The 18,259-nt window shown below is 39.6% G+C and overlaps 4 protein-coding genes across 4 annotated transcripts; 3 read left to right on the top strand and 1 right to left on the bottom strand.

The window, feature by feature from the left end:
• The first annotated feature begins 1,698 nt into the window (after window positions 1-1,698).
• nppal (natriuretic peptide A-like) lies at window positions 1,699-2,782 on the top strand. The gene is made up of 3 exons (XM_086043550.1): window positions 1,699-1,821; window positions 1,905-2,206; window positions 2,607-2,782. Exons 1-2 carry the CDS (start codon window positions 1,738-1,740, stop codon window positions 2,202-2,204), a joined length of 384 nt encoding a protein of 127 aa, XP_085899676.1. The 5' UTR covers window positions 1,699-1,737; the 3' UTR covers window positions 2,205-2,206; window positions 2,607-2,782.
• Window positions 2,783-3,588: 806 nt separating this feature from the next.
• Window positions 3,589-4,487, top strand: nppb (natriuretic peptide B). Its single transcript, XM_086044924.1, has 3 exons — window positions 3,589-3,965; window positions 4,103-4,418; window positions 4,477-4,487. Exons 1-3 carry the CDS (start codon window positions 3,606-3,608, stop codon window positions 4,485-4,487), a joined length of 687 nt encoding a protein of 228 aa, XP_085901050.1. The 5' UTR covers window positions 3,589-3,605.
• Window positions 4,488-6,564: 2,077 nt separating this feature from the next.
• On the top strand, window positions 6,565-7,875 carry nppa (natriuretic peptide A). Its single transcript, XM_086044909.1, has 3 exons — window positions 6,565-6,681; window positions 6,953-7,271; window positions 7,871-7,875. Exons 1-3 carry the CDS (start codon window positions 6,571-6,573, stop codon window positions 7,873-7,875), a joined length of 435 nt encoding a protein of 144 aa, XP_085901035.1. The 5' UTR covers window positions 6,565-6,570.
• Window positions 7,876-9,641: 1,766 nt separating this feature from the next.
• Window positions 9,642-17,765, bottom strand: LOC147153145 (uncharacterized). Its single transcript, XM_086043539.1, has 8 exons — window positions 17,492-17,765; window positions 15,139-16,237; window positions 12,533-12,667; window positions 11,843-12,017; window positions 11,651-11,749; window positions 11,098-11,189; window positions 10,813-10,953; window positions 9,642-10,585 (listed from the first exon to the last, which is right to left on the bottom strand). The coding sequence occupies exons 1-8, from the start codon at window positions 17,629-17,631 to the stop codon at window positions 10,286-10,288; spliced, it is 2,181 nt and encodes a 726-aa protein (XP_085899665.1). The 5' UTR covers window positions 17,632-17,765; the 3' UTR covers window positions 9,642-10,285.
• Window positions 17,766-18,259: the final 494 nt, after the last annotated feature.

The following is an 18,259-nucleotide window of genomic DNA, read 5'->3' as shown; positions in this document are numbered from 1 at the left end:
TCTAATAATGTAAGTTAGTTTTTCCAGTTTGACATTATTTGTCAATTTCCTTATCCACTGGTTCATGGAAGGTACGCCCATTTTTTCCAAAATAATGCAATCAACTTCTTAGCCTGAGGCAATGCAAAGTCGATCAAAGCTTCTATCAAAATAAAAATGAGTTGAATTGATTTGAGTTGATTTAACTTTTGCAAGCCACAGTATTTGGGTTACATCCAAGCACACAGAATATCGCTTGATATCTTTCAACCGTATTTGACATAATCGGTCTTGGTTTATTGAAGAGTATCAAATTTCCATAGATGTGAATGTCAGTGTTAAAAAAAATGAACAAGTCACTGTATCGTTATATAAGTTGTGTTTCTGCGTACTTGGCCAATGAAGATGATTGTGATTCTGATTCTCTACTGTTGAGGGCTCCCTCTGAGTAAGCACTGAACGACAAAAAAATAATGGTTTAAGAAAAAAAAAAAGAACATTCCTAAAACGTACCTGTGGAACCAATGCAGTGATTTTAAAATTGGTGTTATGTGCTCCCGCAATGCCTCTTATTGTAGTAGCTAAGAAAAACTTTGCAATTTGAGAGTCAATTTTAATAATAATAGTGTTTTAAGAATGTTCATAGTTTAGGCTCCATTATTTGATATGAATGTAACACGGCTATGAATGTGATTCTCTTCATAAAAAGAACGTGTGAACCATTAATTGCTGCCCTGGGGCCTGAGTCTATTTAGAATAATAGCCCTCCAGTGGAGGGTCGGGCGAAATGTCAATTAGCAGTCGTAGACCTCCACAAGTGAGCTCAGCTTCATGGGCTAATCGCTCATCATTTAGCTGGAGTCGATACAAACACTCGACAGAAGCACAAAGAGGCACACATGCTGTTTATTCCAATTAACCTCCGAAGCCCACATTTGGATGTGCTTTCAGTGTTTGTAACACTTATACGACAATATGAGCCATTTTCGATTTTTGGTTGGAACATGAAGCCAACAAAGCAACAATGGTCATAATCGTCATAGCTGCCGCGCTGTCTTCCAAAATAAAATGCTGTGGTTTTTCTTTGCTAAACAGTTTATTATCCCCACTTTGCCCATTTCTTTGGTATCTTGTCTTGGTGACAGCATCAGTCAGCATCCAAATACTGCAACATCTTCACTTGCTCTGCGCTCGAACAGAAAATTGGTCGATCGAATGCTTCACACATTTGCCTTTGTTAGAACAAGTCAAGACTCGCCTGGGGGAAAGGTCTCATGGAAATGTATAGAAATATGCTTGACGTATTAGAATGACACATTTTGCACGTTAAAACCTAAATGATGAATTAATGCCAGAATGTTGTTGGGCGTGAGACAATTCAGCAGAGACCAAAGCAACTGAGAAAAACTGTAATGATACCACACTATATTACTGACTGAATAGTTTCATGTCGGATGTTATCATGTCTCCTGGTGATTGAGTGGATGCATGACTGTATTCCAAATAATGAACTCATTAAAGACGTCTCGTTGACTTGTGCTTGCATGTCACTGCATTGTCCCAGCCCACCCTTTTCAAACCCAACCTTGCGCTTGCGCGAAATCCCACTCTTACAACATTAGTCACGCGTCGTTAATTTTCCAGGCCTGGTGACGTCGTCAGGTCTGCTATAAAGGCTTCACCTGCCCATGCTGAGAAACACAACGACATCAAGACCAGGGCAGCCTGAGTCGAGCACCAGCAGAAAGAAAAAAGAACATGAACCTCACTGTGTCACTTTGCTGCTTCAATCTCCTTTTCGTGATCGATTATGTTCGGGGCAAACCCATGTCTGATTTACAGGTATGTCCTATTCTTCTTCTTTGATAGATAGATGGATAGATAGATTTCATTTCATTTCTTTCACTTCTCTCCTTCACCATCAGAGTTTGAAGCAGGTTTTAGAGGCGCTCAATGACATGCCTCGTCACTCTTCAGAGGGAATGCAAGAGAGAGGCGGCAATGCAGAAAAGTCAAAGCATGGCGCTCCAGAGGGGGAACCGTGGGACTCCCCTGACCCCAACAACTCAGCACTGGAGGCTAAAGAAGACGTCCTTGCCTTTCTCTTCAAAGACCTGTTCCGGACCTCCAAGCGTAACTGGGCTCGATATCGGAAAGGCGGGCTGAGGAGCTGCTTCGGCGTCCGCTTGGACAGGATTGGGTCTTTCAGCGGACTGGGATGTTGAGGGTGAGAATACAGAGGAGGCTTTGTTGTTGAATATCTGACTGACACACACTTGATTCAAATGATCTGGATCACTTTAAGGTTCCTGTAGAGCTTGCTAATTGATGAGTTTGACACCTGTGTTGTGGAACTTCAGTACTTCAGTGTTTCAAGTAGAAACTGGATTGAATGAGGGAGAGAAGATCCATTATTTGTAGAGTTAATTCTCTACCTGTAGCTGATATATTTTTTCGATGTTATTCCTATGACTGAATGATGAATGTACCGCATATTATGAATTAATTGAATTGTATTTCCAAATCATGTCGCCTACCCTCATGTTTCTATTCATATTGGGTGATGGAGGGGGTGCAGGTTTCTGATATTAACCCATTTTCCCAATTTTCTTTTCTTCTGCCAACAGGAGTATATGATGATGATTCATCGGAAAAGTATTAAACCATGACTGACACTCCACTTCACACACCACTTTTTATTTTCATATCATTGTTGTGGAAGTAGGCTGTTTCTTATTTATTATTTTGGTTTGTAAAAGAACTTGGATTATATTGTAATGCAGTAAAAATATTTTGCATACAAGTGGGGTTGTCTGCCTCTCAGTCTGTCTGTCAAATATATTTTTTGTTGAGTCTTTAAAAAAAACAAAAAACGAACTACATTTTCCAGAGATGCACATGTCGACACTTACTAAATTATAGTCACTGCTGAGTTAAAAAAAAAGCAACAACACAAGTCAGTGAAATAACAAGAGTAAAAGTGTTTTTTTTCCAAAACAAGTGAAAATGAATGACAATAAATATGCATTGTTTTTTAATTGTGGTCCAACAGATTTATCAGGCCTACAACAACAACAACAACAACAATATAATGAGACTGTGCTGGACAAAAATCATGGTACAATTTGCTTAATTCTTTGTTCCAAAACTTGTGGTAATCACTGCAAACAATTTCTGAATCCCTGCAATCAAATATTAAAAAAATGTTGGTTTATTAACAATATTTTCCAATGTCTACAAGTTACCATACATTACTTTTTATCAGTTGTATTCAAATTAAAATACTCACTTTAATACTAATAAAAGTCTAAATTCCCACTCATATTGCCCTATGGCCGTATGGAATCTAAAAACATTTCTCAGGTGTACTAAGAGCCAATGTGATGTCTTTTTATCCCCTGACAGACCGTCATACTTTCACTGCACTTGTCCTTGTTAAGGCAACCGTCAACACTTGGGCACACACTCCTTAAATTAGTAACGTCTCTCTCTCTCTCCCTCTCATTCTCACACACAACAGTGTGGTCATTTACTACTTCCCGTAGCTCCGTGACAACAACATCCCGTGTTAGGGTTTGTTGGGAGGTGGTGGTCTGTTTCTGGTAGTGTATGGATGCCACTATGTCATGTCTGAATGTCTGAATGCCCCACTTCTGAGAGACAACCCTTTAAAGGGAGCCGTTTCCGACAGCTTGTGTTATCAGGACCAGGTGTCAGGAATGCAAGTCCAATTCCTGGCATACCCTTATGGATCGAGCTACTGTATAAAAGAGCAGAGGTTGGTTCTGTGGGCTCCAGCATCCACAAGCTATTCAGCAAAGAATCTCCAAAAGCTTCCATCTGTCCTTCAGAAATTAAAGAAAAGGAAAAAAATGCCACTCTCTTCCTGTGTTGCCTGCGGCCTTCTCCTCCTCTTGAAACTTCAGCTATTCAATACATATCCTGTTAGCACCAGCTTGACCTCCAGTGACATGGACATCTTAAGGGTAGGTTAAAATATTGTCATTCTAAATAGTTAAGGGGTTCTTTTCATTACTGTTACATTCATGAACTCAACATACTTAGCCTGATATCAATTGGTAACAATTGATCCCCCCCCCCCCCCCTTCCTGGCATGTTGTAGGTGCTCCTTCACAGATTCGAAGAGTCGCTTCCAGAGCAAACTGAAATGGAGCAGAAGCTCTCTGCAGAGAAGGACATCACTCTTGATGACCTGAACATGGAAGCTGATGCACAGCAGCCACGGGACGCTTTGGACGAAGCTTCAATTAGGGAGTTTCTGTCAGCCAAAAACCTGAAGAGCATCCGCAGCGACTCCACCAGGAGATCTTCTGGTTGCTTTGGTCGGCGTATGGACCGAATAGGCTCCATGAGCTCCCTGGGCTGCAACAGTGTTGGCAAATACAGTAAGTTGAAAATATATCAAATAATATCCATTGGTGCAATACTAAAAAATGGAAAAAGTTGTAAAGATGTGTTCCATGTGTTCTTTTGCAGATCCAAAATGACGATAAAGTCTTACCATCGATGACCTTGTGGAACTGCAATGTCACTGCCAAAAGTTATTTAGCACTCACTTGATATTTATCATACTTAATATTTAAATTAACTTGTTTGTGCCTTACATGTTTATTTATTTAAATGTACGTAAAACAGTTCATGCCCTGAATGTTTCAATAAATGTTTACAACTGCAGATGACTTGAGTATGACCACTCATTATTGACAGCAAGTGCATTGTTACTAAACAACACATATTTTTCAACCAACATCCTCAATGACAAAAAAAAAAAAAACAGACCAAAATAAGAAATATAGAGTGGCCATATCAGATGTATAAGATGTAGATAGGATCGTAATATTATCAAGTAAATTAACTATACGTCCCCTATCACTTGTATTAGATAAAATAATTATTATTGCTTCATTAATTATGCACAAACTGCATACACATTTTCCATAATGTAAGTAAGATGCATATTTCCCATTCCGGGCAATGAGTGTGAATGTAGCCATTGTCTTCTTTAGTTAAAGAATAAACAATTATTTTCAGCACCATGGAGAGCACACACAGCGAACCATGTTAATTAAAGATTTAAGAGAGACCGAAGAAAACAGAGAAATGGTGGCAAATAACTATTTTATTTACCAATGCTTATTTTGTAGTGCAATTTCGAGAATCACAAAGTACCATTATCAGCCAGCATCACTCCTGTGATCCAAATGCTGCATTGTCTCGGCTAACGTCTGGTGGCCATAAAGGAAAACATTTGCAGAATTACAGTGTGGTTGTGAAACAGCAAATTTTAATCAGAGATGGTTTTATGTGTCCCTAAATGTATTTTTGACTCTGTTTTCAAAAATGTGCTGTTGTTTTTTAGCACATCAGATTTTTTAGATCTTTTTTTCATTTTTTATTTTTGAGTTTGACCGATAATAGCTATGACGTTTCAGGAAAAAGAAAATCCACCTGTTGCTGAACCTAACCTTTAATTCATAAATATTTGTAAATATGTCACTATATTAATATCATACTATTGTTATATTATTACTATTATGAAAAGTTCATGTGCTGGATAAATAAATGTGGGCAGATTCATAATCAGTGCAAAAATTTGTTTTGCATCTCAGATTCGAAAACGGAGTAAAAACTTTTTGACCAGTGCTATTTCACTAAGAATTTATGAAGCATGAATGATTATGGATTGAAGGGGGGAAAAAAGTTAAATCAGCTATCTACTCTCAGCCAAAACCTTGGAGACAAAAATACTGTAATTCCAAATGGACTAAACACCTCTTCATTGAAATAATGATGTCAACCAACCTTATAAAAGTATTTAAGTTAAAAATAATATCGCTATATAATTTCCTCTGATGATCATAAAGTTTTCAGAATTATAAAGGTTGGGCTATTTATTGTTAAGGGATAGTGAGAAAATTACACCTCAGTCCATTTCATTCAGCTTGTCATCTTACAATTTAACAGTCATGAGCGTATGTTGTAAACACCTCAGAATTTGTCATAGCTAATTAAAATCAAGAGGAGCAAATGTTATTAATTGGCAACAGAATATAGATTCTAAACATATACTATACATGTAGTAGGCTAAATATGATCTTGTCTCAGTCCGGAACATGTATGTGTGAATGTACAAAACCAAGATCTTCAGAAGATCATTAACTGCGTTGACCGTAATTGCTCCCAAGTACAATCAATGCCCTAAGGCGGAGGCTCCCATTTTTCACCTACTATGGTGTTTGTCTGTATGCAGGGGGGCATTCCTGTGACTAAACACCATGTCTGAGCTCACAGCTCGGAGATGGCTCCTGAGGTCATGCCGCGGTTGGCTGGGAAGGCTGATCGTACACAGACATGTATATCGTAGACTCACGCAGAGACCCACACACAGAAGTCACTTCCGAGCACCACTTTAAAGTACATCGGACTTATCGTGCTGAAGTGTTAGAATGCACTTGAGGCGATATGCGAGAGGAGGAGCCATTGACGCCGTCGACTAATTGTGTACGTGTGCGTGCATATATAAGCAGTTTCCAGCCGTGGCCGTAATACGACTTGCATTTGAAGGATAAAATGAGGCCTGTGGTCCTGTGGGGCCTGCTGCCCCTGCTCTGTCAATACACACTGGTTAGTGGCCACGTTTTGGGAAGGACGTCTTCTCCTGATGACTTGGCCCAGCTCAAGGTAAGAGAGGAAGGGTAGGCTGAGTGTGGTCTGGCGAATTGAGTGTAAATGTATAGAAAATGTAAGGATGATTTTTCTTTGATTTTAGTCAAAAAAAAAAAACCTATTCATTATTATTGCATGATATTTGGCCATGGGAGAGAGGAAGTAGCAGTGCAGTTTTTAAACTCAATATGAACAATGTATAGATATTGAGTATTTGGTCATATTCAACATCATAGCATGAAGCCACACACCTATTTAAATTGGCATCCTGCCCTCTGCACAACAGTCTTTGCTTGAGCGCTTTGAGGAGACTCTGGCAGAAGCAGCTCAGGAGGACACCTCTGAAATGGACTATGCAACAATGAACCAAGAACCAGAACAAGGCCAGTCCAACCGAGGATGGAACACGGGGCAGGACAGGAACCAAGATCCTGCCGCAGTGGAACGATCCCAAGCAGCGGCTGAAGGCCAGAGCCGGGCCTTGGCTCAGAGGAACCGCCTACTGGACCTGCTGGTGACGGCCAGAAAGCGGGCATCGGGCTGCTTTGGCGCCAGGATGGATCGGATAGGGAACGCAAGCGGTCTGGGCTGCAACACTGGAAGAGGTGAGTGCACAAGGAACAATTCCGTACAACCTTTTTATGTTTAATTCAATTGAGGAATAGTTTAACCTATAAAATTCCTTAGACATCCCTCGGCACTAAAAATAATAATAAAAAAGATTTATTGTATATATGCCAGAAGTTTATTACAAATGTACTATTTACTCTAAGGGGGTTCCTTTTTTGAAAAAACATTGATTGCACTGCGTTACCACTACACCCTACGCTGTTTAGGAGAAAACTGTATTACTGGAACCAATTCCTCTAAATAGGTCGCTGATAAAATGACATGACAAGTGTGTATTGTCAAACACTTTCTTTCATCTGGATAGAATGAGCACAGCAAAGTCAGTTATTAAAAAGGGCATAGAGAACAAAGTTCAATTACACATGAGCTTAGTTTCAGAAAAAAGAATAACAAAAGAGTCCGTGTGCATGTGAAGTTGTTGTAATAATATCTAAGAACACACGCCTGCCAAAAGTAAGCTGCAATATTCACGTTATCTGAAATAGTAAGTCAGCGAAAGGAGTCACTATGTGCTTTGTGATTCAGGACTGCTGTTAATAACCAACCATATCTGTTCTTGTGTTTATCTTTTCAGGATAGGCTGAATCTTCTGTGGGATACGTTTGAGCCTTTTGTTTATTAACTGAAGTTTAGTCAATTCATATAAATTACATTGAAAAACTGTGCGCGTGCGCATCCATCCATGTCTTGTTTTCTGTGTCCGTGTCAACAAAATGATGTATTATGTGAAAAAACATGATGGTGTATGCTGTATTGTATAACAATAGCACACTATAACTGCATGTGAGTTGCTCCCAACCCAATAAAAACCTCTTTTACATATTTCCATAGTTTCAGAAAAATTCTTCAACTTTGAATTACACACATAAAATATTAAAATGTATGATGTGGAGGGTCGGTTAGGGTAATAGACATTTATTTGTGTGTGTGTGGCAGGTGTAGGGGGGCTTGATTTTTACAACTACAATTTGTAGATTCAACACAATCTAAGATCAACAATGTGAAAATGAAGCACACACAGGAGAGACAATGCTTCCAACTAATCAATTAAAAGCAGACTTTTGCAATGATTTGTCGATGTAAATGTGGCTGTGATTCAATCATTGCTAATTTTGGGTGAATGTATATGACAACCAGCAGATAGGAAGTGTTATTGTGTGTTACATCACAGAGGCGGTCACACTGCTTCCAGTCAAATTGGATTAACGTTACGTTGGATTAAGTTGATCACTGACAACAAGGTTAAGCACTAATGAAGTACAAAGCAGCTCGCAAGCGTGTTGTTTTCGAAATCCTTCCCAACAGACAGTCCACGATCAACACCATGTGGAAAATAAGAGTAAAAGAATGTTTTGTGTCTTGAATAAATGCTGTCAGAATGCTGTCTCAGGAAATGTGTGTCTTATAAAATAACCCCTCCTGATCCATTTCACTTTATGTGAACTGCAGTGAGATACACTTCACAATACTATCTTGTAGTTGTCTTTTGAGACTGGAATAACAACTGCAAATATGCACTGAGTGCGGGCAATTTTCGAAATGTCTTAGTTCATACCTTCATCGAATTGCCCCGCTAATTTGAATGTCCCGTCACCCCGTCTGCACGTGCCACTAATTTGCATGATTGCTTTTTGATAATCTAAAGTGAATAGTCTCCACTCACTGAGCCCACACTCTTTTTTAATGCTAATGCTAACCATTGCAGCGGTGCAAAAGGGCAGTCCATTCCATGCATTTGTGACAAAACAATACATTTCTGACATTTAAGTGGCCAGGCATTTGGGGCCTTATTTTCAGGGCAAATCTAGCACAAAGTGCAGTCTAACTGTGCACGTGGGTGGATTTTTCATTCTTTTGGTATTTTCATAGACAGGCGCAGAAAGGTGCGTTTGCGCCGTTGTGGGAGTGAACACCGCAGGCTTCTTCCCTGGCCAATGGAAGTGGCTGCCCTCATTTCCTTTAAAAATTAAGTGCAGGAGAGGCGCGTGGCCCACATGCAGAAGGACTCGCTGGAGTCCAAAGCGCAAAGCACATTTACATGGAACTATAAGAAGATATCCACCTGCAGATGATGTGAAGTTGGCTGCTATCAAGTTGGCATTTGGAGACCGCCTTCTAAGAACATTTAATGTTTAATCGTAGATCAGTAGGCCTACAACTGAAAACTGTAATGGTAAATATCTGTCTAAAAATGTAATTTCTCGAACAACAAAAACATCAATCCACAAGTCATTAAAAAATGTTGTACTATTCACAAATATTGGAACATTAGGCCAATTCCTTTATTTTTGCTGTTTACTGAAAGCATTTGGATATGACATCAAAAGACAACTATAAGACAAGAGTTGAGAATGTCAGTCTTTATTTCCATATATTTGCATCTGGATCAGATAGAAGACAGAACCTTTTGATTTCAAACCCAAGTGGTTTCAAACAGAAAGGAATTGGCCTCATGTTCCAATGCTTTTGGAGGGACACCACCAAGGCACCAAATTCAACTTATGTACAGTGTTTGTAATACTTCAACACATTAGTGAATCCACAACATGTCAGGACTCATTTGGTAATTGGTGGGAAGAATCCGTTACAACTGAAACAAAATGAGATTTTAAAAAAAGTGTCGGCAGGACAGGATTTGGTGAGAAATTACTATCACTCAACAAAACATCGCATTGAGATCATTCAGAGTATCCTATGACGGGTGATGACAACAGCAGTATTATGTTTAGCTTGTGCGTAGTTGTGCATCAAGATTGCACTGTATAATAGTGCTATGTTGAAATTGAGGGGGAAATGGTGTTGCAACACTTTAGTGGAAAGTGTGAACCAATAAATTGTTGGGGGCAGAGTGGTTGTTTAATATCTCTTGGGTTCCCTCTGGAGGGCATAGGATTTTTTCAAAAAGCTTTTGATCAACACATATGAAAGAAATAACTGTAAAAGATGAAATGAAAAAGAACAAAAAAATATATATACATGTGTATACCCTTTATGAGTCGCTTATTCTGTGATATAAATTCCAGAGGTTATTGTTGTTGCTGTTTGTGGAGCCAGGCAGAACGTCACATTTGTCTTCACTGCTGCTGCCTCTGCACTGAGTGTGCAGCAAGGGCTCGTCCCCACCCTGCAGTCCCCCAATCATGGAATGCAGGGTAGCATCGCTGCTTCCTGAAGGCCCCATCTGAGCCGCCACACTCAGGCCCGCCTTATCGGATGGAGGCTGCGGTGCCGTGTGATTGGGCACTGGGCTGGTGGCGTTTTCATTGAGCCTCTGTACTATTACGGATGACTGGCAGACAAACACACGCACAAAAGCAAAGGCTACATTCAATTACATTCCAGGGGTTTTAGTGTAATGTACAGCATTATGGTAAACACTGCATTATCGTTTGAAATTAGAAAGTTAGAACTGTTATGAAACATCACAGAGGAATAGTAATGTGACAAAATAAAGTGGGCTGGAAAGCCCTTCTTTTTGAAAGACCAGTATTTTAAAATGAAAGCAGTGACACTCACATTTCCCACAGAGACGTCACTGCTTGCCTCGGTCTTCTTTTTTCTCGCCATGTTGGGATTCCAGTGGCAAACCAGACTGTCATTCTGGACACTGTAATTCTTATGGCCGATCAACCAGTATGTGTTCATCTTGCCTTTACCCTGGCAGGAGGAGGCAGAAGGATATTTAAATGCAATGATCATTTGGACTGCATGGAAATAACGGTAACCCTCACAGTAGGGAAATTTACTTGGATGACGTGTATATTATTTTTAAGAAAAAGGACGGGCCATCCTTGCTCTCACCTTGACTTCAATTTCTCCTCGAAGCTGCAGCTCGTAGGCATAGTCTTTGATAAGGGCCAAGTAGGTTGCAGAACTTGTGTGGATTTTCTGAGCTGTCACAATACATAATATGATAAACCATTAAAAACAAACACACACAACTTAGGACAGGTCATGTTTTGCATTAATAATGAAATACTATATGCCACAATGATTTATATTGGTCAACTATTTATATTAAAAATAATGATTTATTTTTACCCACAGCGCTTTGGAAGGCCCAATCCCAATACCCACACTTGCACCCTACAGTCTTCGCTGAAGTGCACACGTGCATGGACTGATATTTCTTATGGTTTTCATTTATCAATGAAAGATCACACTCACACATTCTCTCTCTTTGAGTATTTCACCATATTACACCAAATTAGCAGTGGATTCCTATAAATTACAAACTTTGTTCAACTTTGTATATTTCCAAGGGTCCCCTAGATAATGTTTGGTGGTGTGTTTACCCTGCGCCGCATGCTAACAGTGCTTCATCATTGACATTTTGACAACAATAATCACATACGCAGACTGGTGGACTCCATTCGAGATGCTGTATTCACCGTATCGCCAAACAGACAGTATCTAGGCATCTTGTAACCCACTATTCCGGCCACACATGGACCTGTTTAGAACACAAAACAATACCAAAAGACATTGGAGGGAAACAACAACAAAATGACAGCAGGGGCAATCCATGCCAACCAAATGCCTTGACCTGTGTGAATTCCAGCTCGGAGCTGCAGCCTCTGGTTGGGCATGTGAGGGATGGACACCTGTCGGACGGCAGCAACCAGATCCAGAGCCATCTTGGCAATCTCGTCAGCATGTCTGTCGCCATTCCTCTCGGGGAGTCCACTCACCACCATGTATGCATCGCCAATCGTCTCAACCTAGGTGGAGAGGCACACAACACAATTGCAACCTGACAACAAAAACTGGGACGTTTGTCATGATAACTTGAATTGTTGAAGTAATACAGGTACAGCATTTCTATATCTATCATAGTCATGCAATAGCAAGCCAAGAACATTTGTGGATTTGCCTTTATTAACCCCACAGAACTACCTTAATTATTTATATGGACGTAAGAATTGGTGACAAAATGTTGTGGTGATATTATACTTCACTGCTTTGACTCAATAAGTAAACATTTATAAACCTGTTTTTGTAACATAATGCCTTTCATACAACTACTAATTGAAACCCTCTTCAGGCTACGAATAGCAAATGACCAATGTTGCAAAAAAATCTTTCCAGTAACAGAAACATCATTGTAAACGTTACAAAATTATAACAACTTGCTTATCATCAAACAATTATTGTGATTTAACAAAATCAAGCTTTGTCATTTCATCGCCTTTACGATCTTAAGTTTGTGTTTGTGTGTTTTCTCATCCTCGGTTACCTTGTATACATCATAGGAGTCGATTCGTGTGTCAAAGCAAACATAGAGGTTGTTGAGCATCTCCACGACTTGTAAAGGAGTACAGGAGGCCGAGATGGAGGTGAAACCAACAATGTCAGAGAAAAAAATGGTCACCTGGAATAGAATAAATGAACAACGGAGACTTTAAAGTTTACTTTATGATTTTTTTTTTTAACATGAATAGAAGGTTGGGGTGAACGTTTGTTTTGGAAAATATGTGCCTCACATAAAGACTTAGCCTGCTCATTGTGAATTCCCATTCCATAAGAATGGTTGTTGAAGCTAAAAAAAATTATGTTGTTTCAGTCTGTTTTTGCAACATTCCTTGTAGGGCTGTGCAATTAATCGAAATTCAATTACAATTACGATTATTACACTCCAAGATTACAAAATGGTCATAATTGTAAAAAAAGGATTATTAATATGCATTTTTATCCAACACACTATCTCTGTTTACACACGTAAATAATACTTGAATTTATTATGATTTGCACCTTTTTATTTTATTTTATAAATTTTTTTTCATAAATTTGGTTTGGTCCAAAAGGAACTTGCATAAATATAGTGTTTCAAAGAAATTGATTAGTCTTATATATAGATATATATGTATATATATATATTTTTTTTTTTACATTTAAACAGTTTCTTGTTTTGTACCATAAAATAAACGATCGTTTGAATAATTGTGATTTCAATTACTACCAAAATAATCATGATTAATAGTTTTTTTAATAGTCGAGCAGCCCTAAGTCCTTGCCCTTTAAAAAATGCACTAAATATTTATGTACATTTTCCAAATAATTAGCTTTCTATAGCACTTCCTAATTGTACAGATTTCAATATCAGTTTGAATGGAGCTTTCAGTTTATTTCACACCATTAAAGCCCCCCAACCCCAGCTCTGCTGCACTGAGTGCTTTTGGTACAGCTGTTCAAACCTCTTCAATAAGCCAAATGCAATTTTCACCTATCAAACTTGTTTTATCTTCTGATGAATATGGAACAGAGCAATTATAGGCAATTACGTCAACAATAGCTACAAAGGGGGCAAAGACACATTCATTCAGCGTGTCTGCAGATGATACAGACTAGTTGTGGTAGCCTCCTTACAGCAGACTCAATATTAAAAGCTCAGAGCAATTTTTCAGGGAATCAGAGAATTTATGGAGTGGAACAAAAGGATATAAAATGATACTTAAAAATCATCTTCACGCTTGAGAAACATGATCTTTTTCTGATAGATATGAAAGATTAAAAAATAACTCAGTTGGAAGTGACATGGCTCGCTAAAGACTACATTTGGGTAAGAAAAGTCTTGCTTTCGATGCCTGCAAAGGGTAAAAAAAAAAAAAAAATCAGATTACTCAGAAAAGAAAATTACAAAACAGAGCCCTGGAAAATGGGCCTGATAAGACACCAATGCAAAGTTACTTTTGAGCAAGGTATCTGGTCAAATGCACTCCTACTGTGTTTCCACACATTTGCAGAGCTGGGCATTTTACTTAAATTTGTGGTCCGTTTATCGCCTCCCGCCTACAGCCTTCTGCCGTCCGTCTATCCGCCATTTTGTCCGGCCAGGCCAAATCGTAATCTCCAGTAGGCCGGTCCGTCTATCATTTTAAATGGGCTTCTGTTAGCGTTTCTGACTACTAACTTCGACAAACTTAGCGAGCTACACTGGCGAACAAAATTACATTTTAAGAAGAACGGTTTATTATTTTGCAGCAAAACAAGAACAGGATGATAGCAAGGAAGTTTCAGCACCATTCCGTGCTCGCCACCTCTCACCACATACACAATGTAAGAAGTTGATGGTGCAATGTGCCCAGATAAGCTCATTTTTGGAAAGGGCTTTCAGAGCCACATGAAACCAGCCAAAGAGCCGCAGGATGGCCAGACCTGCGATAGACGATTACAAGTGCCGGGAAAAAAATGGCCTTCCGACTATGCTTAGCCCGACTATTTCTTTAAAGAGGAAAATTACCCCAAACACATTTTTTTCAAGAATATGTTCCCAGCAGGCCCACTAGTTGAAACACGGCATTCTGATTAATATTGCGTTTGTGCAATACGAGGTCAGCCGTGATTGGTCATTACCTGAGCCCTGAGCAGTTGTGATGTCATTTTCAGTTAGAAGTGAAAAAATGGCCTCCCCCAGAGATGGCTAAAAACGGGCGGATTAACTCTTATTCCACAAACGCAATATTTATGAGAATGCCTTGTTTCAACTCTAGGGATTGCATTGAACATATTCTTGAAAAAAATATGTTTGGGTTGACTTCCGCTTTAATTAAGTTTCCCCAGTTAAAATGGGCAACCCATAGGCAGATGTGACGGACCGGTCCGTCACATAGACGAATGCCCACCTCTTCCCATTTGTATATTAAAATACATGAGAAAATCAAGATGATGTTCGCTAGGATACATTGCGACTATGTCCATGAATTTCTAGTAAGCTTCTTTTTGGTTTGTGGCTCATGTTTTTTATTGAATTTGTGTACAATGTCACTTCACTTTGTCCTCCCCCCCACTGTAAAAAATAAGTCATCTTGGCCACGAAAAGAAAAGCATGACAATGACACCAACCTTCTCATAGCTCTCCGCCTCTACGTGTTTATGTCGGCGGAGCTGTTTGGCTACTGATTTTGGCAGCATTTGATGCAGCAGATCTTCGGCCAGCTGCCTTTGACGTCTCAGGTCCTCAGTCTTCTCTGTTAAACTGTGTGCATAGTTTTGAATCCAGCCAGTCATTTGCTTGAACGAGAAGATGACCACCGGGTAGATGAGGCAGGCAATTGCCAGAAGGCTGATCTTCATACTGAGGCCCGAAGACACTGAGCGAGATGCCATTCGGAGTGCCAGCACCGCACGGCCAAACAAGCACCGCCGAGTGTCATTCAGCGCTTCAAGTCCAGTGTGGGACCCGGGCAGCTCTTTGCCGGAGTCTGTGATGTCCCAAAGATTTGTGTTGAAGCTATGTTTGAAATACTGGCTTAAGTTGAACTTTCCATCGATGTGCTCGAACCAGCAGTCATGCAATTGTTCTGTCATGAGTGCAGCCAAGCTCAGGTGCTTTAACACAAAAGTCCACTTGTCCTGGAAGGCGGGTCGAGCCGCCATATGGGGGAAGTCCATTAACTGGTGGTTGAGTTCTATAAAAGTGAGCAAATGCCTTGCAGATAGAACATCTCTCCAGTTTGAGTCTTGTCTACTTTTGCTTAGACTATCTTCTTCTGTAACCCACATATTAAGAAGTCCTCCAATGAACACATTCAGAGCAGCGGTGTCATTTGTATCCAATGAGGCGTTCACTAATCCATGAACACTTCTTTCAACTTCCTGGCAAAAATCAGCCACCCTAACTTGGCAGTGCAGGCCATAGGCATCTCTGTGGCCCGCCACGTCATCACACAGATCCAACATGGGCAACACAATGGCAGAAACACTGGCATTGAACGTCTCATTTCCCATGTCTCTGCTTAACAGATGGCGCATCACTTGAAGCTTACTGACCAGCTTCAAGATGGCTGCCGTCCTGCATGAAGCCAGCTCTTCGTAAGCAGCCTCTGTAGAGTGGAGTAAAGCAAAATTGGAGCTGAGGTCAATGGATACAGAACCAAGCAGGGACAGGAAAGACAGCAGGCAAGCTGTCACAATCCGTCGAACAGTGCGACCACTGCCAGAGCTGGAAAATAGGAAACACCTAGAATCACTGGCAGCAAACAACAAATTGGCATTCTGTGCGCTATTATTGTATCTAGAGAGAACATATAATGGAAACCTGACTCTTTTGGCTTAATTTTTGCATACCAATATTGGGGTCTCTGCAGTGTCTGCCCACCCATCAAGTGTGAAATTACACAACTTAGCAAACATTTAGTTATCTGCCAATTTCTGAAAATGTGTTTGTGAGCTATTTTGCACTTGCGCCCCACTATTATGCAACAGTGGAGCTAATTTACACGACATGCCATGACCCCCAGGCTGAGCAAAGATCCAGAGCCACTTTCAAGCGATGGCTGGATTTCGCCATTTTGCCAGCACTATCATGCAATCATACTAACATATCAAAGCCAAAAAGGTAAGCACAGCTACACTGAGTTTTGTTGAATGCACAGAAGATTAGCTACCAACATTATCTTCTGGCACATTATAGCTGGCACATACAGTGGAAGAAAAGTCTACACACCCCAGTGAAAATACCAGGTTTTTGTGATATAAAAAAGGAGACCAAAATAATTAAAAAAAATAATAATAATTCCACCAATTATGGGACCTATAAACTCTACAACTCAACTAAAAATTAAGAAAGCTTTTCAAGAGGAAAAAATAAAACTAAACAATTTAGATAATTTTGTTGTGCAGCGCAAGTGTGCATACCCACTCAAAATTGAAATTGGGGATGTGTTCAGAATTAACACATCACATTCAAACTTTAGTGCAAGTGCTTCTGATTAACCCCAAATAAAGTTCAACTGTGCTAGTAGGCATTTCTTGACTTTTATTCTTTGCTTTCTAGCAGAAGCCTGAAGGTTTTGTGCTATCACTGAATGCATTTTGGAACACACACACACCTTGTCTAAGGACCCAGTTGTCGATGAAGAAAAACAATCCCACCCAAAAGAAAGATACGGACTTCACTGTATGGTGTTCTTTTGGTGATGAGCAGTGTTGTTTTTGCACCGAACATCCCTTTAGGAATTATGACCAAAAAGTGCGACTTTGGTTTTGTTGGACCATTACAACAACACATTTTCCTACTAAAAATGAATTCATTCGATAATAAAAATCAAAAAGGGATTTCATTAAGTTCATTTGGCATAAAGATGAACACATTTCCTACGTTTCCTTAAATTGAGCTTTCCTCCCAATCAATCTTGGGGGGAAAAAAAGGGGGTGGGGGGTTCTCAGTTTGTTTAAAAAAACAAAATACGCTCACCTGCACAAATCACAGTCTGTGTTCACGTCTTTGGAGTTTGCCCTTGGAGCGACTCTTCCCTTTTTGATAAATCGTCTTTTTAGAGAAGCAGAGGACAGTGTCCCTGATGCAAAACACTCCTTTTTCAGCAGCGTTGACATGAGACTTGTGCTTCAAAGTTTTTTCTGTACCACTGGCTGTCACAGAAATGCTCATCTCAAACGATGGATCGCATTCGCTGGGCAGTAATTAAAAGTAAATGGTCACTTCATAGACTGAAGTAATACGGCAGAAAGAGGCCATTGCCAACTTCCGTTTTTGTGCTCCAAAATAAAAGTTATTACCTTTTAATCGTTTAATTTAACCAACTAATCTTACATACTCACACACACATAAATGAATTATACCACATATACTCATCTGTTAAACTTGAAATTGTATGATTTAAAATACATACTTAATCAAAATAATATATTTCTTGTACTGATCTGGCCACTAACCAAACCAAGAATCCATGAAGGAGCATTTTGTTTATTAAAATCGTGCATTTCAGATAAAATGTTGCATTTTGGGGGGGGGGGGACTACAATTATCTACTGTCAATATAAAGACTTGTATATTTTTGATATTAAGGTAAACTATTTTCATGATAGAAAATTTAGATTTTCAAGAATGCAGTAGTAGTCTTTTGAGAATAAAGTTGTATACAGTATTATCTACATAACATTTTGTATTTTGGCGGCACGGTGGTCGACTGGTTAGCACGTCCGCCTCACAGTTCAGAGGTCG

Source organism: Filicampus tigris, chromosome 1 (assembly GCF_054856515.1).
Source record: "Filicampus tigris isolate MCC_2025a chromosome 1, RoL_Ftig_1.0, whole genome shotgun sequence".
Lineage (NCBI taxonomy): Eukaryota > Metazoa > Chordata > Actinopteri > Syngnathiformes > Syngnathidae > Filicampus > Filicampus tigris.
Note: the sequence above shows the minus strand (reverse complement) of the source record. Positions and strands in the feature narration are given on the sequence as shown.